At 48.0% G+C, this 27232-nt stretch overlaps 1 protein-coding gene across 2 annotated transcripts in view; it reads left to right on the top strand.

The window, feature by feature from the left end:
* Nucleotides 1–27232, top strand: part of MED15 (mediator complex subunit 15) — a 68674-nt gene that overhangs the window by 1664 nt on the left and 39778 nt on the right. For both annotated transcript variants that reach the window (XM_077874621.1, XM_077874620.1), the window contains exon 2: nucleotides 21617–21704. In XM_077874621.1, the coding sequence (XP_077730747.1) occupies nucleotides 21617–21704 (88 nt within the window). The remainder of the gene's footprint in view (nucleotides 1–21616; nucleotides 21705–27232) is intronic.

The following is a 27232-nucleotide window of genomic DNA, read 5'->3' as shown; positions in this document are numbered from 1 at the left end:
GCGCGGGGGGTTGGGGAATGCAGCAGCGTGGAAGGAAGGAAGTGGGATGGAATGCTGGGAAGCCTCTTAGTACAGTGGAAGGCGTGGGGACTGTAGAGTTAGTGGCTCTGGGCACTGCTATTGGAATAGTCTGGGGGCAATTCTGCAGATATTGCAGAATCAGTGAAGTGTTTTGTTTTGTTTGGGGGAGTTGATCCCCTGGAGTTGTCTATAGATGAAATCATGAGGTATGACCCACTTCAGGGCTCCGGCAAGAAAAGCCCTTAGGGCAAAGATTTTTCTTTGGGAAGACCTTAGAACCAGAACCATAGAACCAGAAGACTGAGTTGCCATCAAAGGAAATTGGGGGATTGGGGAGAGTCAGAGGGCAGGAGGGTAATTGAAGAGTCTCTGGGTGTCAAGGACTGTCTGGATACTTCATAATTCAGCTTCCTTCTGCTTTTAGGCAAGCTGTATTCTTTCCTTTATTTGCCAGATTGCTGCTTGTGTATTAGTTTTTCTCTCGCTGCTGTACCAAATTACCACATCTATAGTGGCTTAAAACAACACACATTTATTACTTGGCAGTTTCAGTAGATGTAAGCTCTAGGTGGACTCAGCTGAGTCTTCTGCCTAGGGTCTTGCAAGGCTGAAGTCAAGATGTTGGTTAGGTGTGCATTTCTTCCTAGAGGCTCTGTGGTAGAATTTGCTTCCAAGCTCATTTAGGTTGTTGGCCAGATTCATTCAATGCAGTTGTAGGACTAAGGTGTTCTCGGACCTTACTATTTAGTCTTCATTCCTAGAGGTGGCCTGCATTCGGTCTCATACTTTCTATGTGGCCCCCTCCAACAGGGGTGGGTTTTTCTATTGCATCTTTCTGACTTCAGCCAAGAACATTCTCTAGTAAAGACTCAGGTTAGATTGGGTCCACTCAGATAATCCAGGATGATGTCCGTATTTATTTATTTTTAAAGATTTTACTATTTATTTAATGGAGAGCACAAGCAGGGGGAATGGCAGGCAGAAGGAGAGGCAGAAGCAGGCCTCCTTCAGAGCAGTGAGTCTGGTGCGGGGCTGATCCCAGGACCCCGGGATCACGACTTGAGCTGAAGGCAGGCGCTTAGCCAACTAAGCCACCCAGGCACCCTGATGTTCCTGTTTAAAGTCTATAATTTTATTATAGCTGGAAAGTCCCTTCTGCCATGTAACACCTAGCATGTTGACGGGTTTCAGGGATTAGGGCATAGGCATCTTTGGGGAGCCCTTTGAAACTGCTGGAATGAGCAGTTTCAAAGATTGCCTGACACGATCTGGTGCTCTCAGTTCTCGGGTTTGTCTATTTTCTCTCCAGGATTCGCTTGGAAGAGTCATGATTCTTGGTGCCTTGATTTGTTATGTTCACAGAGTTAAGTCTAACTTCCTCTGGTGTTTATGCTGTTGTTTGAAGGTGGATATCTTGGGAAATGTTTAGAACCCAAGTAATTTGTGTAGATGAGTGAGGAAGTAAAGAAAGCATAGTGAAGAACTGAGGAGTTTCAGCAGAAGGAAAAGCATCTGATAGCTGGTTCACTGTCTCCGCTTGGCTCTTGAGTATCTATTAAGAGAACAGTGCTTCAGATCACGGGGCCGATAATCTAGTCTCTTGGCTACTATGAGAAAAAAGTGATTTTGATTTGGGGCTGGTTAGGAGAGCTCTTGTGCGGACTCTCTGGTATAGCCTCTTAGCCTTTTACTGCCTCTGCCACATCTGGACCCATTCTGGACTGCTCCTTCCCCCTTGTTCTCTGCTGCCCTGCTGAAAACCTGTCTGTGAACTTCTCAGCATTAGAACAAGATTCCAGATGGCCTACTCTCCCAGCTCCTCACCGTGGCCTGGCCTAGCCACCTCTTAATCCCCTCAGTTTGCTTCAGCCTCTCTGACCTTTCAGCTTTTTTAACATTCCAGGTTCTTTTTGTTGTTGTTGTTCTCTCTCTCTTTTTTTTGGTTCTCTTTATTTTTATTTTTTAAAAATATTTTATTTATTTATTCATGAGAAACAGAGAGAGAGAGAGGCAGAGACACATGCAGACGGAGAAGCAGGCTCCATGTAGGGAGCCTGATGTGGGACTCTATCCCGGGTCTCCAGGATCAGGCCCTGGGCCGAAGGTGACGCTAAACGACTGAGCCACCTGGGCTGCCTGGTTCTCTCTTTTTAAACAAGTTATTATGAAGTATTTAGGGTATTCAGCAATGGGTGGACTTCCCTCCACTACATTTATGACCAGTTTCTCTTCCTTTACTTTAGATGTTTGCTTAAATACTAAATACTCCAGATCCTTCTCTGCCTACCCTGCCTAATTGGGTCACTCTCGCTGATATGTTGGATCTCAGCCGTTTGTAGTTTCCCGTGGGCCCCAGTCCCAAGAAGCATGGCACCTGGCATATAAAACACGTGTTGAAGTGTGCAAGAGGAAGTATTTTTCTGAGGGGTGTGTGTGCCGCCCTCTCATACTACAGTGGTCTTCTGTACCTGTGCCAGGATGCATTGTGAAGCTCTGCAACCACCCCACCCCCAACTTTCTCCACTTGTTACCAAGTGACCATGGGCAGAGTACCTAACCTTTCTGGGTCATCTCCCTCACCTATGAAATGGCTAGAGTCTATTAGCCCAGTCTGTCCATTAGCCCAGTCCATAGCCCAGTCTATCTCACAGGGAAGGTGGGGGGAAAAATGAAAAGACTTCCATCTGAGCCCTAGCAGATGCCTCCTCCCTAGGTTCTTGCAGGAGTAGGAGCCTTGGAAGGTGAAGGTAAAACCCCCAAGCCTGGGTAAGGGAATTGGTGACACTTGAAGGAGCCTGTGGGGAGGGTAGTTGTGACACGGTTGGTGAGTTCAAATCATCTCTTCATTGAACATCCACTCTCCCTACAGCACATGGGAGGATGCCCCCCTTAGAATTCTCAGCCTGGCTTTTGTGGGCCTAGGGCTTTCCTGGGGGATTGCTGGGTTAGTGTTGAACACATGTCTGGTATGTGGGATCCTAGAGAACAAGCATGTATCTGTAGTAGCCGGCACTATGCCTGACAGGTAGGTAAGTAGTGAATGAAAGGACTTCGTCAATCAGTTCTTCCCCTTCTTTTAAATTTTTCTGCCATCTTATTCTTTAGACTTTTATGCCTCCCACCTCTCAGAACAGCAGATTGCACATATAGACATGAGATAAATAAATGTCTGTTGAGCTGAACAGATTGCAGAGGGGAGGAGATCTGGGGGTGGGGGGTGGGGAAGGGCAGTGTGTATCAGGGCTTTACTCGAGTGCCAGGAGATCAGGGAGCGCGGAGCAGATTCAGGCCAGACAGGTCAACCACCTCTTCTGGTGAAGCCCCCAAAGGAGATGTGAGCTCCAGGCTGGGACCTAGGAGATACAGAGCTATCTGCTTAGACCATAAGAAGAAAGTTGAGTGCTATTTAGCCAGAAACATAATGAAACAAAGCAAAAAAGTCCATGAGGAACAAAGAACAAACAACTGAAGAGCAACTTCCAAGGGCCTGGAGAGGCCTTAGGACGGGTGGAGTGTGCCCTGAAACTTACATGTCTCGGTTCTGCCTGTGGGTTATGTTCTATCCTCCAAGCAGAAGCGAGGGTGTCTCGGCTGAGCCTTGATTGTGGCTTTTCCACTTAGGCTTCCCAACGGCCCTGTGCCCTCCTGGTGTGATTCTGGCCTTTATTCTCCAGTGGAGAAGGTACTGAGCCCCGCTGCTTTCTTCATAGCCTGGTTGGTATCTAAACAACCAGGCTGGCTTGCAGGCTTCTGTGTATAAGCCACCACTATGTCCATTCCCGGAGGCCAGGGGCCTGTCTCTCTGACCTCCTCCAAGCCTGACTTCCCCTGATGGCAATCAGGAAGTGATTGTGGAGCCATTGACTTCAGAGTCCTGAACCTTGGCCCTACTGCCTCTTGACCAGGAGTGACAGTGACCTGAGGGGTTGTGGGCCCTCATCTGCTCTGGGGTCAAGGCTTTCTTAATAGCAGCAACAACAGCAACTGATATGAATCCCCACTGCAGGAGTTGACTATGTTAGCTCATTGATTTCGCGCTTGCATTGTTAGTCGATGCATTTGTTACTTCCATTTTTAAGATGAAGAAACTGAGGTGTAGAGGAGAGGTCACTGCTGCTTCTAGTTAGCTCTGCATGTTACGAATGAATGCTTGCGGAACCAAAGCAGGATAAAAGAGGCAAACTGCCTTTTAATTTTTGAAAGCGAGGTCCTGTTTTTTAGGCGTAGCAGAGAGATGGCAGCTGGAAGGTGACCAAAGCCAGGTGCTGGCGGGCATCCTGTTGGCAATTTTAGCAACTCCCCGTGGGTCAGTGGGACCCAAACAGTAGCAGAAGGGCCAGCCAGCAAGCCTCCAATGATCTTTGGCCTTCGCACAGGCTATAGCTAGGCTCCCAGCCTCACCAGCTCCGTTTTGTAAGAGACCTCACCCATCCATCACACCTACAGCCCTTATATCCATTCCTGACCAGAAGTCTTCCAACTCTTGCTCTTGCTGCCATTTATGACAAGGTGGATGTGGTTAGTCCAGGCTCCCATGTGAGACATTCCCTTGTTGTCACATGATCATCTCCCTGCCACTGTCATGCAGGGCAAGGGAGTGCCCTTAAAAGCATTCCTCAGGGCAATAATGTTGGTTACATACCAGAGGGTGCATTTTTTTTTTTTTTTTTTTGAGGAATAGTAATGAACTTTAAAAAATTCAAAATGGAAAGTTTAAATCCTAAAACCAAGTAGCATAGTTTATTTTTTTTAAAAATTTAAAAGAGTTTATTTATTCACAAGAGACACACAGAGAGAGAGGGGCAGAGAGACACAGGCAGAGGGAGGAGAAGCAGGCTCTATGCAGGGAGCCCGATGTGGGACTCCATCCCAGGACTCCGGGATTGTGCCCTGAGCCAAAGGCAAATGCTCAGCCTTAACCTAGGCGCCCCCCAAGTAGCGTAAGGACCCCATGCCACATTCAGCTTCAGGCTATCTATCCTTGCTTCTTGGACTCCACCCCCTGCCCTCAGTTATGTTGATGGTGGGAATGTTTGAGTGGCTGCCCACTGCCTTGGGTTCAAATCTCAGTTTGACTCCCTCCTTCAGGGTCTGTAGCCCCCTATACTGGGCTGCCTGTGGTTTCTCAGAGGAGCCCAGCTCTTTCTTGGCCCTGGCTGTTCTGCATCCTTTTTGTTCCCCTGCATGAGACCAATCCCTCCCATGGTGGAACATTGTAGTCCCATCCTGCTCACCCTTCCAGGACACCAGGACACCTGCTGCCTCCCTCCTCTTCACAGGCTCTGTGAAGAGTTACCAGTTTGTGCTTGAATTGCTTGAACACTCGTTTCCCCCAGTCTGAACCCCTCATGGGGATTCCTGCATCTCCAAGAATGCCGTAGCGCATGGATTCCCAAGCACCACCAGAGCCCTGCTATGGCTCTGTGGTGATAGTGGGCTAACCTGATGGGTGCTTGCCTCAGAGTTGGAAAAAGTCTTTTTTCTTTCTTTCTTTCTTTTCTTTTTTTTTAAGTTTTATTTTTTTTATTATTATTATTTTTTTAATTTTTATTTATTTATGATAGTCACAGAGAGAGAGAGAGAGAGAGGCAGAGACACAGTCAGAGGGAGAAGCAGGCTCCATGCACCAGGAGCCCGATGTGGGATTCGATCCCGGGTCTCCAGGATCGCGCCCTGGGCCAAAGGCAGGCGCCAAACCGCTGCGCCACCCAGGGATCCCTTAAGTTTTATTAATTTAAGTACTCCCAACACCTAAAGTGGGGCTCTAACTTATGACTCTGAGATCAAGAGTCTCATGCTCCAGTGACGCAGACACAAATAAATACAGGAAACATGGGAAGTCTGAAGGAGGTGAGTGGACGATCAGCATCCACATCCCCGTGGTGACACTGTACACTATAGTTACACAAATGTTATATTTGGGACAAATTGGGCGAAGTTTACAAAGGATCTCTGTGTTACTTCTTATAACTGCATGTGAATCTACTGTTACTTCAGTAAAGTTTTTAATAATAAAAAAAAAGAGTCTCATGCTCTTCTGACTGAGCTAGCAAGGTACCCCAAGATTCGATTTGATTTAATTGACTGATTTTTAAGTAGGTTCCACACAGTACAGGGCTTGAACTTACTACTTGGAGGTAAGACCTCAGCTGAGATCAAGAGTTGGACACTCCACCAACTAAACCACCCAAGTACCCCTTATTTTTTAGTAATCTGTAGACACAGCGTGGGGCTTGACCTTATTTAGAACTCCAAGATCAGGAGTCATGTGCTCTTCTGCCAGAGTCAGCCAGGTGGCCCCCCAAGTTGGAGAAAATCTTAACACCAATGATGGGAAGACGCAGGCAAACGGACATCCTCACAAACTGCTACTGGAAGCACATAAATGAGGCCATTTTTCTGAAGGCCCTTTGGCAATACTCTTTATTCCAGTAAGCTTAAAATGTCTACTTCCTTAGGCATTTCCTCCAAGGCAAAATGCAGGAGAGTGTTCAAAGTCTCTTGGCAGTGAGGGTGCTCATGTCCACATCAAGTCAGAAGAAGAACAGGGGGAGATAAGACAGCAGTGGAGCTGGATTAGATTTGTTCTAGGAGCTAGGGATGGTAGGTTTAGGGCTGCTGTTAAAAATGACATGGGAGTCAGGAATCTGGGTGGCTCAGTTAGTTAAGCCTCCAACTCTTGACTGTGGCCCAGGTCATTATCTTGGGGTCCTGAAATTGAGACTGGTGTCAGGCTCCCTGCTTGAGTTTCTCTCCCTCTGCCCTTCCGCCTATCATGCTCACCCTCTGTGTGTGTGTGTCTCTCTCTCCAAAATAAATCCGTCTTCCAAAAAAAAAAAAATGACATAAGAGGGACACTTGGCTGGCTCAGTTGGTGAAGCATGTGACTCTTGTTCTCAGGGTTGTAAATTGAAGCCCCACTTTGGGTGTAGTGATTACTTAAAAATAAAATTTTTTTTTTTTTTTTAAGATTTTATTTATTTGTGAGAGACACACAGAGAGAGGTAGAGACACAGGCAGAGAAAGAAGCAAGCTCCCTGCAAGGAGCCTGATGTGGGACCCGATCCCCGGACCCCAGGATCACGACCCAAGCCGAAGGCAGACTGCTAACCGCTGAGCCCCCCAGGTGCCCCTTAAAAATAAAATCTTAAAAAGAATATGACATGGGAAGTGTTCCATAGCCTTTGATAATGAGAAGAGCAGGTTAGCAAGTAAGACATGTGGTCCAGAGTGTGTTTTGTTTTGTTTTGTTTTAATTAAAGATTTTATTTATTTGAGAGAGAGGGAGCACAAATGGGCAGGGGGGAGAGGGAGAGGGAGAAGCAGACTCCCTGCTGAGCAGGGAGCCCAACTCAAGGCTCTGTCTCAGAACCCCAGGATCATGATCTGAGCTGCAGGCAGTCACTTATCCTACTGAGTCATCCAGTTACCTTGAGTGAGTTTTGTTAAATAGATGTTGTTAGCTGATTATCTGAGTAATTTTAATTTTCTTTGTAGCTTTCAGTACGTGTGTATTTTTGTTAACAATAAATATATATTCCTTTTGTAGTCAAAAGTCTTTTGAAGAAGGGGTGGACCCTGTCTGCACATGAGGAGGAGGGAGCCATGGTCATAGATAGCTACCATAAGGTGGAAAATCACATTCTGACATTGGGGTGGGTGTCCTCTCACCAGGGCCCTGACTGCCACCACAGTCTTCCTAAGATGATTACTTCCTTTCTACCCCTGCTAAGAAGCATTCTTCTTTCAAACTTGAAACTGTCCTTCCAGATGGCCTTCCCTCTGTGCTGGTATGAGAGCCCTAGCCAGATGCTCCCTCCTCCATGCCAGGCCTTCTGGTTTCACTCTTCTCTGTTCTTTTCCCCATTGGAGGTTTGGCCTTGGCCTCATCCCCTCTTTATGAGCCCTGATGGCTCAACCCATGGCAATTCTTCCTCTTGAGTTTGTAGGGTCTACATTGAGTGCATCCTACATGCACTGAACAGAAGAATTCTTTTTTGCTATTTTTATACTCATTATAATTTTTTTTTTGCCTTGCCAACGGTATTATAAATTCCTTGAGTGTAGGTCCTGATCTTATACCTCTACCTCTCACTGAGCAACTGGCATGGTGCCTTGACTTAGATATGAGGTGCATAATAATAGCAGATAGGGTGGTGGAAAACAGTGCTGACTTCTTTTCTGATGGCCTTCCAGAGCTTTCTTTCATCAGTGCCCCTCAACATTGAACCACTTCTCATTTGGAGCTTTTTTTTTTTTTTAATTGGAAACATTTAAAAACAGGGAGTCCATGACAGTTACGAGGTGGTTCTTTGTTTAACAGGTAAATAATTGAAGACCCAGTCCTGGAGAGCAAAGAAGATACACTAGAATCCCAGGTGTAATGATCTGGAAACCCACCTTGTGAGGGAGAAACTCCCTTCTACTTGAAAACAACTCTCTTGCTAACCTGGTGGGGGCTAATAAAGATCCCTGATTGAATGACCTCAAGTATCTTGAGGTGGAATGGCCATTACTGAGTGCAGTGACTCCTTGGAGAAGACATTGGACCTCTGGAAGTCTTCATTCTCTTACTTTGAGCTTTTTATTTTGAGAATATTTCAAACATACAGAGTTGTAAGGATAGTACAGAGTGCTCAGTACACCCTTCCCTCAGACTTACCCATTCTTTCATTTATACACATTCTGGTGCTCGAGCTTGATGAATAGCAACTGACTTCTGTCTTGCTCCCTCCTCCTTCTGGACCCTGTTTCATCTTACTTAGCCTTTGGCCCCACAGGCTTCTGTAAGTTCTCCGCCTGGGAATCTGCTGGAGGGGTGGGGGGCACGTAGGGAACCAGAGTGGCCCAGCTGCTGGTTAGCCTTTGAGCTGAGCCACTTGCGTCTGGTCCAGGAGAGGGACAGGCAGGTGAGGTACATCCAGGCTGGAGGCCTGGACCAAAACTCCATCCCTTTCACACTCCCAGAGGCTCTAGCGGTGTGGATGGGGTGCTTGTTGGTTAACAAGTGGCTTATCCGCATCCCTGCTTATCCTTTTCTGCTCCCCACCCCTTTCCAACTTTGTTTCAGTCCTCATCAGAGGTGATGTTTGAGGAAGTGATCTGGTCACGGTTTTGGATGGTGCTTCTGTTATAAAGTAGAAAAAATGCCAGATTTGCCCTGAGAGGCTCTGATGGATCACCCTGAGCCCTCCAAAAGCTACGGGTCTGCTTTGATTCATGTTGGGGAGGATTCAAGTCTGTGAAAGTACAGAGGGAAACCTGTGCTCTGTACTCAGAATTCAGTCACAAGGCTGTTCCAGTCCAAACCTGGGGATGGGGCTGGGGCATAGCAGCTCTGGTTGTCTCACATGGTGTGTGGTTTTTTGTTTTTGTTTTATTTATTTATTTATTTTAGAGCGCTCTTGTGTGGGCAAGCACATGGGGGTGGGGAGCAGAGGGAGAGCAGCAGATTCCCCTCTGAGCACACGGAGCCTGATGTGAGTCTGGATCTTAGGACCCTGAAATCATGACCTGAACCGAAATCGAGAGGCAGAGGCTTAGCTGACAGCCACCCTGAGAGGCAGAGGCTTAGCTGACAGCCACCCTGGCGCCCTGGTGCTTCTTTACATTGAAGTATAACGGATGAATGTTTACATGTGTAAATGCCCCATAGCCATAGCCCAAGCCTGCATCTGAAACAGGCCTGGCACCTAGCACCTCCTCCCTGTGTGCTTCAGCCACTGTAGATTCTGCTCCTACTCTTTTGGCTTCTGGGCCATGTAGAGATGTGTTCTTAAATTTCCTGTCTTGGAATCATACTGTGTCTGCCATCTTTCATTCAGCATGATGTCTGTGATGGGTGATCATCCTATGGGTAGCAGTTCTTATTTATGCCATGTGTTATTCATCCGTTACTTGACTGCAGGTCACTTTTCTGCCCTATGCTTGATGGACATTGGAGTTAATTCCAGTTGTTGGTTATGTGAAGATAGTCCCAGGGATATTCAGGGGAATATCTTCTGATGGGTATATGCTGGATGCTCTCTGGGCTGAGCATCCAGGCTAGGTTGAGGGGTGTGGCCTGAATTCAGCATTACTGTGGTCTGCCAAACAGTTTTCCCAGGTTGGTATGTACCCATTTACATTCCCACCAGCCATGTAGGGGAGTTCCCCTTGTCAGACATCCTTGCCAACATCTGGCATTGTCAAGGAACCCGCCTTTATAACAAGCACCCTTGTTGATCTTGAAAGCACACTCAAATTTGAGACCTACTAGGTGCCATGGCAATGGGAATGGAGAGAGGGTGATTTAGGAGGGAGAGAGTCTGTAAAGAAAGAAGCTTTGTAATTTGATGACTGTGTGTGTACACGCAGGAGGAAGGGAGGAGAAAGATACAGGTATGCACCCGTGAGGGAGACGGGCTGTGATTCTGTGCTGCTTCTGAAGGGTGGGGTACAAGGTGATGGATGTGTGGAGTATGCGAGGGTGTCAGCCCTTCCAAGGAGAGAGTCCAGCAGTCAGTGGGTGGTGCAGGGAGCAAACTGGAAGAGCAGTCAGCTGCAGGAACGAAGTGGGTGGGGGCCGCAGAGGAGGCTGAGCAGAAGGCCCTGGCTGTGGCTGTGGTGGGCAGAGCAGATGTGTGGAGAGACTGGGGTAAGGTGGTGTGGGCACAGGAAGCTAGTCCCAGCAGCTTGGGCCTGCCTCTGTCACTGTGTTCAGGACCAGTGTATACAGTACTTATTCCCTTTCTGATAACATTGTAGAGGATTTCAAAACAGGAAGATGTTTTCTATAATCTCTCTGCCCAGAGATGGCCATTGGTGACAATTTGATTTTTGACCTCCAGTCCTATTTCTGTGAGTAATACCTTGATATGTATATATCTTAAAATATGTAAATACATGTATATACCAGTATTTTAAAACTTTTTCTTAAAGATTTTATTTATTCATTCATGAGAGACACGGAGAGAGAGAGAGGCAGAGACGCAAGCAGAGAGAGAAGCAGATTTCATGCAGGGAGCCTGATGTAGGACTTGATCCCGGGACCCCAGGATCACACGCTGGGCCGAAGGCAGATGCTCAACTGCTGAGCCACCCAGGCATCCCTATACCAGTGTTTTTAAAGTGGAGTTAGACTCAAGTTCAATTTGAGTTTTGGCTTTTTCACAGCTCAGATTGTGTTTGTCTCTTGGGGGATGACTCTGGCCTGGCCCTGTGTTCCTCTGTCCCTGTTTCATACAGGGCATGGACATAGCAAGGCTTCTGGCCAATGGGACTTTTCCCATAGTTAGGTTTTGTCTAGGTAGTGAGGGACTGGACTGACCTCTGGTGTGGGAGCAGATTTCTTAGAACTTTTATTGGTTACTGCCCTTCAGAGGCCCTAGCTTCTCGAGGCCAAGAAGCCTCTGCAGCCAGGGTGACTCACAGTGCGTGGTCCCTCCCTGTGTGACAGCCAAGATGGCCTCCCATTGGGGCACTCTTGGAAGTAAGCCTCCTCCAGGGTCCTCTGAATAGCCATCCCACATGCTTGACATGAGCATTTTATTTACTATCTTGTTAAAAGTTACATTGTGGCCTTTCCCAAACATTCACAGAAATAGAGATAGAAGAATGGTCTCTCAGGTACTTTGAGAGTTAGCAACATATGGCCCGTTTCACCCATCCGTCTCCACCCCCTCCTGGACTGTTTTCCTTTTTTTTTTTTTTCCTGGACTGTTTTCAATCACATTCCAGACACCATATGATTTCAACTGCCAGACCTTGAGTGCAGATCTCTAGAAGATAGGGCTTTTCTCTCCCCCAGATACCACAAAGTCATATGAGATAAGCATTTTAATAAATTCTTTGGGTTGGCAGAGAGCGTCTTCCCTGTGTGGTTGCCTGCCGGGGAGTGGGATGTGCTGGGGGCTGGAATTGGGGGAGCTGGCATTGTCCCAGGCCTAGAGCCCAAAGGCCAGCACCTGAACAGGAGTCTCAAGGCCTCTGCAGCTCTCCCGGTCCTGTGGGGAGTAGACCGGCAGATTGCAGTAGATGACAAAGCTCCTGTAGTCTTCTCAACAAGCTCAAATAACAACATGTCCTTTTAAGGGCAACAGTATTCTCTTTAATAGTTCTTCCATTGATCTAGTTTGTTGGGGATTGAGAAATCTTAAGAGTAGGATTTGGAGAGCTTGATCAAACAAACCAAGAGGAATGTGAAAAGAAAGTGCTTTCAGTCTCTTGTGTTTGTGTGATTAAGAAATTTCTTTCCACAAGACTAAAATACTCTTTCCTACATGTAGGTGGCTGGTTAAATTCTGAAATACTTATTTTTATCTGGTTAGAAAACACTTTCTATTTCTTCAAAAAGTCAGAGAACCAGAATGCAGAAGGGTGCCGGCCAAGACAAGGAAGCATTTGCAGTCTGGGATACAGTTTGGGCAACATGCTAACGGCTACCTGTGATGTCAAGAAGGCCAGGTGTTTGCACTGGTTACTGTTGGGGATTGAGCAATTGTTGTCTAGTCATTTCCTGCCTCTGAGCTGAAAGTACCTGGCGTCCTGGGGCAGTAAATCGCCACTGCTAACTGCACAACCAAGAGGAGGGGAGGCTCAGGAGGCTGCTCTGGAGCTTTCTAAGGACTTGGTGAAGGTCGGAAGACCCACTGAACAGTCCTTCACTGGTGGGGGACAGGGAATGGGCTTTTCCAGCTGGATGGGAGGATGTGGGGGTTGCCTGAGTCTGGATTTTTTTTTTTTTTTTTTTTTTTTTAAGTAATCTCTATGTCTCACATGGGGTTTGAACTCATGACCCTGAGATCAAGTCTTGATGCTCTACCACTGAGCCAGGCAGGCACTCCTAGGAGACTTTCATTAACAGTTGGAGTTCACTGAGTATTTCTCCATGGCAGAGTCTGTAGCACACTTTTCATGTGCATTTTTCATTTAATTTTTATTTTTATTTTTAAAGATTATTTTTTACTTATTTGAGAGAGACAGTGCACAAGCAAGGGAGCAGCAGAGGGAGAAGGAGAAGCAGGCCCTCTGCTGAGTGGGGAGCCCGATGCTGGCTCAATCCAGGACTTTAGATCATGACCCAATCTGAAGGCAGACGCTTAATTGCCTGAGCTATCCAGGCACCCCATCATTTAACTTTTAATTCTTATTTTATTAAAGTAATGCATGCACATGACTTTTAAAAGTCAAGGAATGGTAAAAAACAAACAACAAACAAAAGAACCCAACAAACCAGGCCTCCAGGGTGGCTTAGTGGGTTGAGTATCCGACTCTTGGTTTCTGCTCAGGTCATGATCTCAGGGTCATGGGATCGAGCCCCATGTCAAGAGCCCTGCATCAGGCTTTGTGCTTAGTGGGGAGTCTGCTTGGCATTCTCTTCCCCTCCCTCTGTCCCTCCCCCAGCTTTCTCTCTTGAATAAATAAAATCTTCAAAAACAGAACAAAAAACGCTGCAAGAAACCATGATGGGCCCCCTCTCACTGAGAACTCCCCTGTGACTCCACTCTTTCTTCTGGCATGTGCCTGTGATTCTGAGTAATGTGCACATGCTGCGGTCTTGGGGCGTCACATTTATGAGTTTCATGAATTATGTATTGACTTTCTCTGTAGCTCCCTTTACACAGCCATTATCTCTGCCGCTCCCTTGTTCTACCAGTATGTTACCTCCTGGGCAACTCTGTAAGGAATACTTATGTTTTATGCCTGCACAGATGATACTCTGCAGACAACCATTGTAGCATACTGTGACAGGTTTTTGGTTTTTAGTTTTTCTGGAGAATAAAATAGTCTTAAAAATGTGCCCAGTTTTCTGTGTACCCATGGCTGACTCTTCCCGTACCTTCCTGTCACCTCTTAGTATAGTTATCCCCGCACTAAGCACTGCCAGGCTCTGCATCAGCTCCAGTTTTTTCCTTGGACTTCTGGAGCTCTCGGGGCACAGGCAAGAGGCAGTGCTAGTCTCTCAAGTTGCACGGCTCCAGTGCTAGGTTTCTTGTTTTCTTTATCCTGTAGTGTGGTTTTTATGGGGTTTTTTGTTTGTGTTTTGTTTTGTTTGGTTTGGTTTGGTTTGGTTTGGTTACTCCTTCATTCCACTGGCTTCTAGAGAAAGAACTCCATTTCTGGAGACCATGTCCATTTGGATGCACATGGGCTTCTAGGTGGGAAGTACTTCCTTGAGGACGGAGAAGTGCATCCTGCAGCTTTCTTGTTTCTGGTGGTGCTGCTGTGCCGGCCCAGCACTTCTCCCAGCGAGCTTCAGGGCCATGTGCCTCACTCCCAGAATTCCTGTTGAGTACTTCAGGGAAAGTTTCTTCAAGTCATATCACAGGGAGCCACGTTTCCTCCACTCTCTGTTCTCCCTCTGTCCCCTGTGTCTGAATGTTGGCCCCTCTATCTCCTCCTCTAATTTTTCCTTTATCTCCTGTATCCATCTCTTTGTCTTTTTGCTGTACCCTCTGGGAGATTTCTTCAATTTTATCTCTGACCTTTCATTGCTGACATGCTTACATGCTTTTATTTCTAAGAACTCTTTGCTTTTTTTTCTTCCTCTCTCTCTCTCTATTTTTTTTTTTTTTTTTTTTGTACTCTGACTTCCTGTTTAGTGGATGCAATGTCTTATCTCCTTGGAAAATAAAGATAGGTTTTTTGACGTTTTTTTTTTCTTGTGGGGTCTTTATCTGGGAGGGTGTGAGGGTGTCTGGGAGCCCTTGGTTGGTGGCTCACTCTAAGAGAAGGCCATGGGGAAGATAGGTGGATGCTCTGAGCATGAGGGGCATGCCCACTGCCAGCTTCCCTGGAGGTTCATTTAGCTTCAGGTTCTGGGTCTTTCCACCAGAACATGGTCTTCCAAACACTGGGCTGTAGGGTGAAGGCCTGGGTGCCACACTGGAGGAGGCCACAGGTGGGCAGAGGAGCAGACGGATGGGCCTCAGCATTTAGTTGGATCTACACACTCAGAGGCCACACCGTCTGCTTCCTTCATTATCCTCCCTGTGCTTTCTCAGCTGGCTCGGTTGACCCCTTCCCAGTCCAGTGATTCTCCATTTTACGCTTTTCCAGAGAATAAATCTCCGAGGTCTACTAGTGTGGAAGTGGTTACCCAGCAGTTTGAAGTGGAGGAGGACTTTCACTTAGGAACCTTTCCATTTACCCTTGGTCCCTGAGTGCCTGCCACACCCCGTCCAGAGCCTTGCAGAGATCTGGGGCTATCACTGACTTGGCTCCCAGCTCTCCTCGCCGTCCCTTACTTAGGACTCTGCTTTCTTGGTCAGCTTGCCGTGTCTCACCACTGGGCCATCAGCTTTCCAGATTCTAAAATCCTGTTGTTGGAGCCATCACTCCTGTCCTTCCTGGCTTTGTGAGTTTGTGATAAGAAAAACAAAATCCCCCCTTTTCCGTAGCTTTAGTGGGGTTTTGCGATGGAACAAAATTAGACATGCAGATTCAGTTTCTTATGCCAGCCTGGAGGTTCATATCTCATTTAATTTTATTTTTAAATGAAATTGTTATAGGGAACATATTTATTTAGACTGTGGCTTAAGCTAGCTTAATTTAAGTCAAAGCTGTGTTTCCTGCTCAGGGGCAGTGTAGTGATTTGTTTTCCTTCTGGTCTGTCTGCATTTCCTGGCCCTTCTCCTGGGGGCAGGCTCACAGGATTCCTTGGCTGTAGGGCAGGGCAGAAGCTTCGGGATGAGCCTCAAACCATGTGCAGTGCTTGGACCCAGCTGGCATTCAGAGAGGGTGAAACAGTGTTCTCTTGTGCTGGCCTGCACTGTGCCGCAAGTCCTGGAGGCTACCCTCAAACGTACAGGGTCATTGCATAGGAATGGCGCTGCCCTGAGTACCTGATAGGGAAGCAGGGGTGCCAGAGCTTTGCGGCTCGGACCTCAGCGATGGTCTTGAGCTGCCAAGGGCCTGGAGTATCAGGGGCACTTTTTCCTTATCTCTTTGGTAGATAGATGGTTGGTAAAAATGTGGTGGGAATCTTTTTTAACTTAGCAAGATCTTTTTCCCTATGTGGTATCTACTTTTGATGGTGTGCTGAGGAAGGCTTTCATTATGTAACTCTTCTCCTGTTGTTGTCTGCTACTTTTATGACTGGGGCTTTTCCACATACAGGGTGAAGGGTCACCCATGCAAGCTGCAAGGTCCTGTCCCAGGTGGCTGAACAGACTCTGCACACACAGGTGCCACTTCATCTGGAGGCTTCTCTTGTAGGGTGGGGGTGAGGCAGGGCTGGCAAAACTCCTGCCCCATGAAAGGTCAGTTGGCTGATGGGTGTGTGGTTCTCAAATGAGGAGGTGCTTCTCTGGGCAAAACAAAAACCTCACACAGATGGATGGGCCTCCTGTCTACCTGAAGCCAGGAGGGTGAGTCTGACAGAGAGGAAAGAACCTTCCTGCTTTAGGCAGCAGCGGGAGAGCAGACGGAACTCACTCTCTGCGAATGCGAGCACATGGTTAGCACTGGAAAAGGAGGCTGAGCCTGGAGAAGGGGCGGTGGTAAGGAGGGTGCTGTCAGGAAAGGTGGGAAGGTCCCTGGCTGTGAACCAGGGCCCTCTGGAAGGGAGAGCGAGGGGAGGGTCAGCAGGGAAGGCTGTCGAATGCTGCTCATCAGCATACCTGTGCTCAGGCCTTTCCTGAGAAGTGTGTAGCCCCCTGGGGCTGCAGAGCTGGGCACCCTGGGAGCACGCTTCCAGGTGGCTCAGCCTCAGGGGGACAGCAGCTCTGCCTGAGGGAGCTGCATGCAGTCACTGCTGTCATCTGCTAGGAAGGGGGCGACACCAGCGTCATTGAACATTGGAGGTATTTTGGGATGCAATCTTCCTGCGCAGTTAGGCAGACTGTTCTCTGATTTCTGTAACACACCCTAGTTCTTCCTGTGTGCCAAGTGCCTGACGTCATTAACTACTATGATCCTCAGACCAGCCCCATGAGGTGAGGACGCATAGGACCCACTAGGTGATGCCTTAACCAGGGTCGCTGGCTTGGGAGTGGAGTGGCGAGGGGCAGGCTAGAATGTTAGCACACCTGGAACTTACATCCATGTGCACTTTCCCAGGACACACCGTTTGCTAGTTTTTTTGCTTTATCCTTCACTGATTCAGATTACAAAGACTAGGAACCAGCTCCAGTTGGCAAATTAAGTTTCCTAATTTGGCGACAGGGAAGAGGTGAGGCAGCAGAGTATGCCGGATAGTAGACAGGCACTGTGCAGGCTGTGCCAAGGCTGGGCCTGTCCTCACACCCTGGGCTCTTCTGTGCACCTCCCTTCATCCTGCCACAGCCCTTTCAAGAGAGCTCCTTCATAAAGGGCATGTGTGTGTGGGATAGAGCGCCTTTCCCAAGACCCAGAGCTGGCGAGTGTCCAGGTCGGAATTTGAGCCCTGGTCTGTGTGAGGTCTGTGTGATTCCAGAGCCCAGCCTCTTCTTCTGTCTACTTCCTGCAGGTTCAGTGCTCAGCACTTCCCGCCCATTCCGGCACATACCTTTCCCATCACCCTGACCTCTGCTGCCTGGATGTGCTCGTTCAAGGCTCAGTTTCCCCTGTACCTGCCACATGGATTCTCGGGTCTGCACGTCATGTCCCATCAAAATGCATGGCATTACCACTTCTTGTGTTAAAAATAGCCACTTATTTGTCTGGTGCTGATTACCGCCTCCTGCATATCAGTCCCTGCTTTCAAGGCATTCATAGGACAGCAGGGCCGACCAACTGGGAGCCAGCAGTTCCCATAGGAGGTGCCACGGGTGTGACCTGTAACTGTAAGTCTGCTTACAGTTTCTGTGAGGCAGAAAGTGAGGAGCCCAGTCAGAGGGCCCACCGGGCAGGCTGGTGGGATGGTTGGGCATCAGCACGCTTGGCAGTAAGCCCCTAGGAGGGTGATGAGGGAGTGGGCTCCACAGCCGCCTGCCTTGCTGGTGAGGAGCGAGGCCCTTGAGGCAGGCAGGGACATAACCTGCGCCACTTCGCACTCCCACGGGTAGTCACATGGCTTGGGACACTACAAGTGGTAGGGGTGGGACCTGGAGACAGAGGCCCATCAGGAAGGACCACCATAAATGCAGTGAGAGGTGGAGTGAGGAGTTAAACTTTAAGGAACAGAGGTCAGAATTGGGAAGTAAAGAGGGCATACCCAGGTTTCCAGTGTGGGCAATTGGTGGACACACAGCTAAGGTCACAGGCCAAGTCTAGACAGGCAGGGCCTCCTTCAGCCTCCTGGTGGTGGTTCACAGGGCTTGTGGAATGGATCTGGTCCTTCCCCAGGAGACTCCGGTCTAAACCAGATACCAGTTGAACCCTGACCAGCCCAGTGTAGCCATGGCTACCAGGAAGAAGCTGCACCAGGGGAGCTGCAGAGCCCAGCTTGAAGCAAGGGGCTGCCTGAGCCAGTGTCAGCCATCCGGCCGTCTTCTCGGGGCTGGGTACACCCAGGCCATAGCCACTGGACAGGCCCCTCTGTTATGGTACTGGCGCCTCCCTGGCAGCCTCCGGTTTGGGGGCAACTGCCTTGGTATTGGAACTGTGGGAGGATAGCCAATTAGGGTCCACCCTTGTAAGCTGACCCTGGTTGCCCCCTGACCTCCCCTGACTGGGCAGGCTCTTGTATTCCTGGCACTGACCTCAGGCTTGCTTGTGTGTGGGCGGAGCTCACTAGGACTTGCTGGTTCTTCAAAGTTGTTTCCCTGAAGCTGTAACCATCAGCCTGTCCTCTTGTGTGCTAGTTTACATTTGTTTAGTAATGGTTGCTGGAAGGGTCTTGTTTTCTGGAAACAAAGGCTGAGGAGTGGCCATCCAGGTCCAGCTGCTCCTGTAGGCGTCCTGGGGACAGAAGAGAGGAGGCTTGGGAAAGCAGCGGCTCCTGCATCTGTGCAGGGGCTGCCTGAATGTGGGGCTGGGACCCACGACAGGCTCATGCAGTGGGCATGCTTGGTCCTTGGTACAGAGGGAGGGAGGGCCACCATCCCTAAGCACTGATGAGAGAAGCTGTTTCCTGTGCAGTTAGAACCAGATAATGGATGGCGCCACTGACAAGATGCTGAGCCGGCTAAAAAGGAAAGACGGGGCCTCCTTCGGGGAAAATGTTGGATGGTAACAGAGAGCAGAACTGCCTGGTTTCTTTTTTGCCTCATCTTCTATTTGGTGGAGCATGATCTGCAGACTGGAAGCGGGAGCAAAAAACATTTTTTAAGCTATGACTTGCAGAACTGAAAACAGTGCCCAGGGCGCCTGTTCATTCTTCAGCCAACAAACATGCAGGGCCTGTTGGGGCAGGTGTTGTGTGAGGCAGTGGAAGAGACCCGTATGTGACATGGGCACGGCACTGCCTCGCAGGGCCCTGGCACCGGCTGGGGACATTTATCCCAGTTCCGTTGCCTCGTGTGAAGGTGTGCATTTTGCCTGGTCAAGACAGGCCTGTTTCTGGCCTCCTGTGTGGACAGGGTTCCTCAGGCTCTTTTCAGTCACCTAGCAGTCAGTGCTGCCACTGTCCGTGTCATCTGTGATGTTGCTGGTCCAGGACAGGGCAGGGTCCCTCCTCCAGCACATCCTGGTGCATCTGGTGCCTTTGGCCCTGCAAGGTCCCCCCCGACCTCAAAGCTATTAAAGCTCGTGTCTGTGTCTCGTCTCTGGGGTTGTGCCAGGTGTCTTTGCTTTGGTCAGGGTTCGCGGGGGCCTGTGGGTCCTGCGAATCCGCTGACTCCGTCACAGTGGCCAGCCGGCAGCTTGGGGAAGACTGCTTTTAGCCAGCAGGAGCCAACCTAAGCCCTTGGGGATTGCTCACCTTGGGCACAGGGCCCATCTGCATAACTGAGTCCTTTCTCAGAGCCCTCAGCCCCCCCTCTGTCCTTTTGTGCTTCACATCTTGGCTCCTGGTCCTGCCCTCGACTCATGACCTCTCCACTTCCCCTCAGCCTCCATCATGTCCCCCTGGCCAGCAGTTGCCCTCTTGGCCGTGTCCACTGTTCTCTCCTCCGTTGGTCTGCTGCTCTGTGGCCCTCAGCCCTGGCAAGCCTCCATGGCAGGTTTGCCTCACACTGCTCTTGGGAGGTGGGCAAGGGACAGGTATGGCCTGGGGGGGCACAGGTGAGGTACCCTTGTGAAAGTGGGTGGGCTCAGTCACTTTTTTTACTGGAAACGCTCAGTGACTTAGAGCCTAACCAGGTGACAACTCTCGATCTCTGTGTGTGGATGCCTGCCTCACGCTGCTTAGGTCCTCCAGGCTTGCCTGCTTTGCTTCTCACGAGTTGGATCTCAAGTTGTCCTCCTGCATTGTTCGATTTGTCCCGCTCTTGTGGCCCAGGTCACACTGCCCCTCCTGCCTGTGTCTGGTCCCTCCTGGCTGCCTTGCCTACAGGAACTTGTTGCTGCTGCTTTGCCTCGGTGCAGCTTGGGGAAGCAGACGGGTAGACTCTGCTCTCATGTGTTTAATGAGTTATCCAGCAATGTGGTGGGTCAGCATCATTTTATGCCTCTTTACACATTGATAGAGATTTGTTCAAGCTTTAGCACCTAGCCTCCATTCTGGACTTTTTAAAGGATCACAAACACGATCATGCAGCCCCATGTGCACATTCTTTAAGTACCCTGGGGTTGGTTGGTTCATTTGTTTGGAGTGGTCAGAAGGCTGTCTAGCACCAGCTGGACCCAAGCCTGACATGTCCCTTTTTAACAGACGCACACATGTTCTTAGCTTTGTGTTTGGTGGGGTGTGCCCTGCCATTCAGGGGGAGCTCAGGCTTAGCTGATGTGCATGACTCCATCCTAGCAGAGCATCAGCCGGTGAAAACCTGTGATAGCCTTCCATCTCTGGTTGGACATGTTTTGGCAAATATGTTTTTTGTTTGTTTGTTTGTTTTGGTTTGGTTTTTAAGATTTTATTTAGAGAGGGTGTGGGCAGGAAGAAAGTGTGAGCATCTCAAGGACATTCCATGCTGCGGATGGAGTCCAACCTCACAGTCCTGAGACCATGACCTGAGCTGAAATCAAGAGGCAGATGGTTAACCGACTGTGCCACTCAGGTGCCTGCTGGCAAATGTGTTTTTAAGTAGTTTCCACATTTGTGGGGTTTATCTCTTTGGTCCCACTTGGAGAACCTGCACACCCCACATAAGGACCTTTGCCTTGGCAGGGACTGAGAGTTGACTTTGCATGGCCCCTTCATTTTACAGAGGAGGAGACTGGAGCCAGGGTCCCACTGTCCTTAATGCCAGAGCTGGGGGGAGGGGACCCAGGCCGCTCAGAGGGTAGGAAATAGAGGGTGCTGGCGGCTTCTCAGCCATCTGAGTACACCTGATTGTGTGCTGGTTGTGAACAACTTCTAGGGCCTGGCCCCTCTCATCTTTCATGTGGGGGGGTAGCTGTTTTGCTTTGTGGTGTCTACCTTTTCTGTTTCTTCCTTCTCGTGGCTCTTCCTTCTTACCTTGCTCAGCTTGCCTTTTATTGCTTTGCTGAGAGTCCCTCCTTAAATGTCTCTCCTAGGCCTTAGCCAGGCTGTTGTGCTGGGGGACAGTGGCTCTTCCACCCAGGTGCAGCTGCTGAGCAGGGCCTGCTGGCCAGGAACCCTGTAAGCAGACTACAGTTATGTGTCAACATCTCTTCTTCTTCTGTGTTACAGTGAGGATGCCATGAGAAAAGCCGGTGTGGCCCACAGTAAATCCAGCAAGGATATGGAGAGCCATGTGTTCCTGAAGGCCAAGACCCGGGTAAGGCCCTGGTGGTTGGAGCCCCCGGCAGAGTTCAGAGGCTTTAGGAAGGGGAGGGTGCGAGGCAGACTCTGGAAGCTCTCTGCCTGCGGAGTAGGGGTGGGGTGGCTGGTCAGTGATTGACCATGGGTGCTGTCAGCCTTACCTGTAGCATGCTGTGGATCTTCCCATGTGTCCACGCTACAGTTATAGGGAGGGTACTTGGAGGGACATGTAGGATACAGGCCCAGCCTCTGACCACAACCCTATTGCCAACACCCTCCATTCATGGTCAGCTCCCAGGAATCTTGTAGTGTGCTCACAGTGGTCCCAGCTGCTCCTCTGAGTAAGAATGCTGCCCATGGGTCCCTGACATTTGGGCTCAGAAGCATTCCTATTCTGTTGTGTTAAGTGCTAAAGGTGATGCTTGTGGAGATTGAGGCCTTGAGCTAGGACCTAGGCCTAGGGATGTCACAAGTGGAGTAGTTGGGAAGGATTTCCGCTGTGTGAGTTCTTATCCCGGGCCTGGTGCCGTGGGCTTTTCATGTGACCATCTTGTCTCATCCTTTCATTGGAGTGTTCTCCCCAGGGCAGAGCTGTTTTAGTAGAAATGAAGCAGAACAGGCACAAGGAAGCCAGCAGCTTGTCTAGGGTTACCCAGCTTGTGCAAGGAGGGGCTGATTCCAGGGGCTTTTGTTCTGCATCGCGCCCGCCCTGCCTCCCTTGCAAATCTGACTGTGCAGACCCTCCGCTGCACTAGATCTGCTCTGAGCACTTTGTGCCTGAGTTTGGTTTTGGGAGTTCTAGGACATCTTTGGATGTCAAGAATTAAAAGCAGATCCTATTTATGCCCCTTGATGGGATACTGGTTTGGACAAACTAATTGTCAAGACATACAGACGTCAGTTTGGGAAATGGTCCGAGTGTTTAGATGAGGTGAACATTTTTCAAAAGGGAAAGATAGAGATTACCAGACAGAAAAAGCAGTTTCCAGACCAGAAACCACCTGTATGATCTGGTCTTAGAGGTTAGAGCACACAAGTATGTATTGGTGACCACATATAAGGAAAGCTCTGAGCACTGAGGCACAGGGGGGTCTGCACTCTGGTTATGCATAATAAACTTTGTTTTAATAACTTCACTGAGATTTATTTCATGTACAGCACAATTCACTCATTTAAAATATACAGTTCAGAGGTCTTAAGGATATTCACAGAGTTGTACAGCCATCACCACAATCTGAATTTTAGAACATTTTCTTTTCTTTTTTTTTAAAGATTTTGTTTATTTATTCATAGAGACACAGGAAGAGAGAGAGAGAGAGAGAGGCAGAGACACAGACAGAGGGAGAAGCAGGCTCCATGCAGGAAGCCTGACGTGGGACTCGATCCTGGGTCTCCAGGATCACACCCCAGGCTGCAGACGGCGCTAAACCTCTGCACCACCAGGGCTGCCCTAGAACGTTTTTTCTTTTCTTTTCTTTTCTTTTTTTTTTTTTTTTTCCTAGAACATTTTCTAAAAGAAACTCCATACCCATTGGCTGGCACTCCCCATTTTCCCCATGGCCATACGCCACTACTTACCTGCTTTGCATTGCTATGGATTTGCCTTTTCTGAACTTCTCATATAAATGCAACCTTATGGTATATGGATTCTTTCACTTAGCATAATATTTTTCAAGTTTCATCATGGACCATTTTGTAGCATGTACTTTTATTCCCTTTTATTGCTTAATAATATTCTGTTGTATGTATATACTACATTTTATTTATCTGTTCATTAGTTGATGGTCGGTTGGATTGCTTCTACTTTTTGGCCATTACCAATAATGCTGCTGTGAACATTTGTGTACAAGGGGTTGCCTGGCCGGCTCAATTGGTAGAGCATGTGACTCTTGATCTCAGGGTTGTGAATTTGAGCCCCACGCTGGGCATAGAAATTACTTAAAATCTTAAAAACAAAAACAACATGCATGTAGAAGCTTTCCTATGGACATAAAGTTTTTGTTTCTCTTGAGTAGATACCTGGGAGTAGAATTGCTGAATCATTTGGTAGCATAACATTGCCACACCATTTTTGAAAGCAATTATGTCATTTTACATTCCCACCAATAGGGTCTGAGATTACAGTTTCTCCACATCCTTATCAACACTTGTTATTGTTTGTCTCTTTTATTTATTTATTTTTGAGATTTTATTTATTGGAGAGTGTGTGCAGGAGCAGGGGGGAAGGGCAGAGGGAGAAGCAGACCTCCGGCTGAGCAGGAAGCATGATATGGGACTCCATCCCAGGACTTTGGGATCATGACCTGAGCCGAGGGTAGATGCTTAACCAACTGAGCCACCCATGCATGCTGTGTTTTTTATTATAGCTGTCATGAAGTAGTATTTCATAAAAATTGTGGTTTTGATTTGTATTTCCTAGTGACTAATGATATTGAACATCTTTTCGTGTGTTTGTTGGCCATTTGTATATTTTCTTTGGAGAAATGTTTATTCAGATCCTTTGCCCATTTTAAAATTGAGTTCTTGGGGTACAGGGTGGCTCAGTGATTGAGTGGCTGCCTTTGGCTCGGGTCATGATCCTAAGGTCCTGGGATCAAGTTCTGCATCAGGCTCCTTGCAGGGAGCCTGCCTCTCCCTCTGCCTATGTCTCTGCCTCTCTCTCTGTGTCTCTCATGAATAAATAAATAAAATATTTAAAAAAAAATAAAATTGAGTTATTGGTTTTTTTAATTGATTGTAAGAGTTTTTAATGTGTCTTGGATATCATTCTCTTATTAGATGTAGAATTTGCAAATATTTGGGAGGATTAGATGTTATTACTGGTTTTGTTAGTTTGTATTAGAATTTAAAGAACGTTGATGAGGGCTTATTGAACTAGTTCAACTTTTGAAATGCAGAACTTGTTGGTTCAGTATTGTTTATTACCTATTGTTTGATAAGGAACTCCCCTAAAACTTAATGACCTAAAGCAGTAAATTGTTTCTCTTGATTCTGTGGGTCAGCAGTTGGGACAATTGGAGTTGCCTGCCTGACCATTCTGCTGGTCTCCTGTGTGACCTCGCATGCAGCTATAATCAGCAGGCAGCTGTGCTGACTTGGAAGGTCCATAAAGGCTTCACTCACATATCTGCACATCAGTTTTCCCGGCATGGCCTACCGTGGTGTCTCCAGCCTGGACTTCCTTAACTGCATGGCAGCTGGCTTCTGAGGAGGAGGAGGTGGAAGCTACCAGTCCTCAGAAATCCTAGAATATCATTCTGACACAGCAGATCTTAAGGGCAGTGGGAATCGCCTTTTTTTTTTTTTTTTAAAGCTTTTATTTCTAAGCAATCTCTACACCCAGTATGGGGCTCCAACCCAAAGCCCCAAGATCAAGAATTTCATACTCTACCGAGCCAGCCAGGTGCCCCTCACCTCTGCGTTTGATGTGAGCAGTGGCCTGTTTTTACAGGGAAGCCAGTGATTGTTGGTGGCCCTCTTGAAGATTGGCTATCACAAACACTCTCCTATCTGGGAAATAAGCCTTCCAGCCCAAAGAGGGCATGGGGCAGTACAACAGCCTCCTCACTGTCTTAGCCTCTGCTTCACTGTAGCCCATACTTTAGACCTTAATGACTACAGCCCCATTTCCTTTGATCAAGCTGGTTCTAAATCCCTAACTTCCAAGAGGAGGCCCCAACTATTTGGAAGAGAAGTATTTTTAACAGGTGTTGGAAATTTCCTGTCTTTCTTTTTTTCTTTTTTCTTTTTTTTCAGAGACAGACATACTGCTTGGGCACTGTCATCTGATGCCCAGCTTTTTACTACTGTTTAGGCTCTTCATAGCGCTGGATACCGGTCAGTGCAGTAAGGCCTTTCCGTAAGGGCTGGTCAGATGGCAGCCCGAGTACTCTTCTTACCTGCCCCTCCCACCGGAGACTCCATCAGAACAACTGTGAAAGAATTGAAAAAGTGAGACCCTAGAGCAGGGGCAGAGATGGGGAAGAGTAATTTATCTGTTTCTGGAGTCTAGGAGGGTCTGGGAGGTATAAGAGGCCACAGAGAAGAGGCTCACCTCCAGGGGAGTCCTGGCAAGCTGGCAGGTCCAGAGGTGTCCACCTCGAAGGAAACTGGGGTGTTAATGGGCACCTCAGGCTGCCTGGTGTGTACCCCAAGGCCCTGTTCTATACGCTTCGTGAGTGAGCTCATGTGATCTACATAAGCTCTATGAGGCAAATATAGTATCACTCTCCCCAGTTTCAGAAGAGGCGGCTCTGGCATACAGATGTTAGTTAACTTACCCAGGAGGTCAATGATCTGGGTAGAAGTAGAGCTGGGAATGGAACCCAGATGGCCTGATATCACCACACTCTTAACCACTTCTCTTACTGCCTCCCATCTGTCAAAGCAAAAAATACCCAAACAGCCATTTTAATTCCTTAGCACCTTTAATTCCTACAGATAGGACTACTCTGCCTAAAGGAGGCTGATGGAAGTAAAAATAATTTTTGTGCCTGAGGATAGTGGGTTATTGTGAGAATAGTGACTCCAAACATTTGAACCAGCCTTTCAAGATTCAGGAAAATATGGCATCTACTGGATGAGAGCACAGTCGAGTCCCAGAAGCTCTGTGTCAGTGCTTATAGCAGCAGTGTGTGGTGATGGTTACTAAAATTGGGTGCATTTCTAAACATTTGCTTATTACTTGGTTGTTTTTATATTAAGCATGTTAGTTAAACACTCATCTGTTCTTTTGCATTTAATATAGTATTATGCAAAAGTAGTATATGTTTCCGGTTTACAGCATAGAAAGGACTAGTACAGAACTAAACCCCCACTGGAAGGCCAAAGTGAAACAGGGACCAGGGAGGCTGCGAGCATCAGAAGTGGGAAGCTTCCTTAGGACCAATCAAAGAGGAGGGCCTGAGCTGAGCAGCCAGTCAGCTGGAATAAATAGGAAAAAGCATAGCCTGGGAAATAGGGTCAGGGCCAGCTGTACTCCCAGAAAGGGAAGAAGAGCATGTCTACGTACACCTGATAAAAGGAGGTGTTTTCCTACCTTCAGCCTTTTTAAGAGACCTCACAGGGCGAGAGTCTGGCTTTGACTGAATCTGAATATACCTTCTGCTCTCCCTGTTTAATCGAGTGTGGCTGTGGGACCCCGCCAAGAATTCAGGCATTAGAAGCACGTATTAGAGCTGAGAAAAGAACAGCTGTGTACACTGAAAAATGTGAATACGTGAAAAGACTGGCATTCTCTTTCTTTTAAAGTAAGCTCTACATGGGGCCTGAACTTAGGACCCTGAGATCAAGAGTTGTATGCTCCACCAACTGAGGTAGCCAGGCACCCTAAGACTAGCTTTTTCTTTTTCTTTTTCTTTTTCTTTTTCTTTTTCTTTTTCTTTTTCTTTTTCTTTTTCTTTTCTTTTCTTTTCTTTTCTTTTCTTTTCTTTTCTTTCTTTTTTTTTTTTTAGATTTTACTTATTGATTCATGAGAGAGGCAGAGGGAGAAGCAGGCTCCTTGCGGGGAGCCCGATGCGGGACTTGATCCCAGGACCCCGGAAT

The sequence above is a fragment of the Canis aureus genome, chromosome 27 (genome assembly GCF_053574225.1).
Source record: "Canis aureus isolate CA01 chromosome 27, VMU_Caureus_v.1.0, whole genome shotgun sequence".
Taxonomy (NCBI): Eukaryota; Metazoa; Chordata; class Mammalia; order Carnivora; family Canidae; genus Canis; species Canis aureus.
Note: the sequence above shows the minus strand (reverse complement) of the source record. Positions and strands in the feature narration are given on the sequence as shown.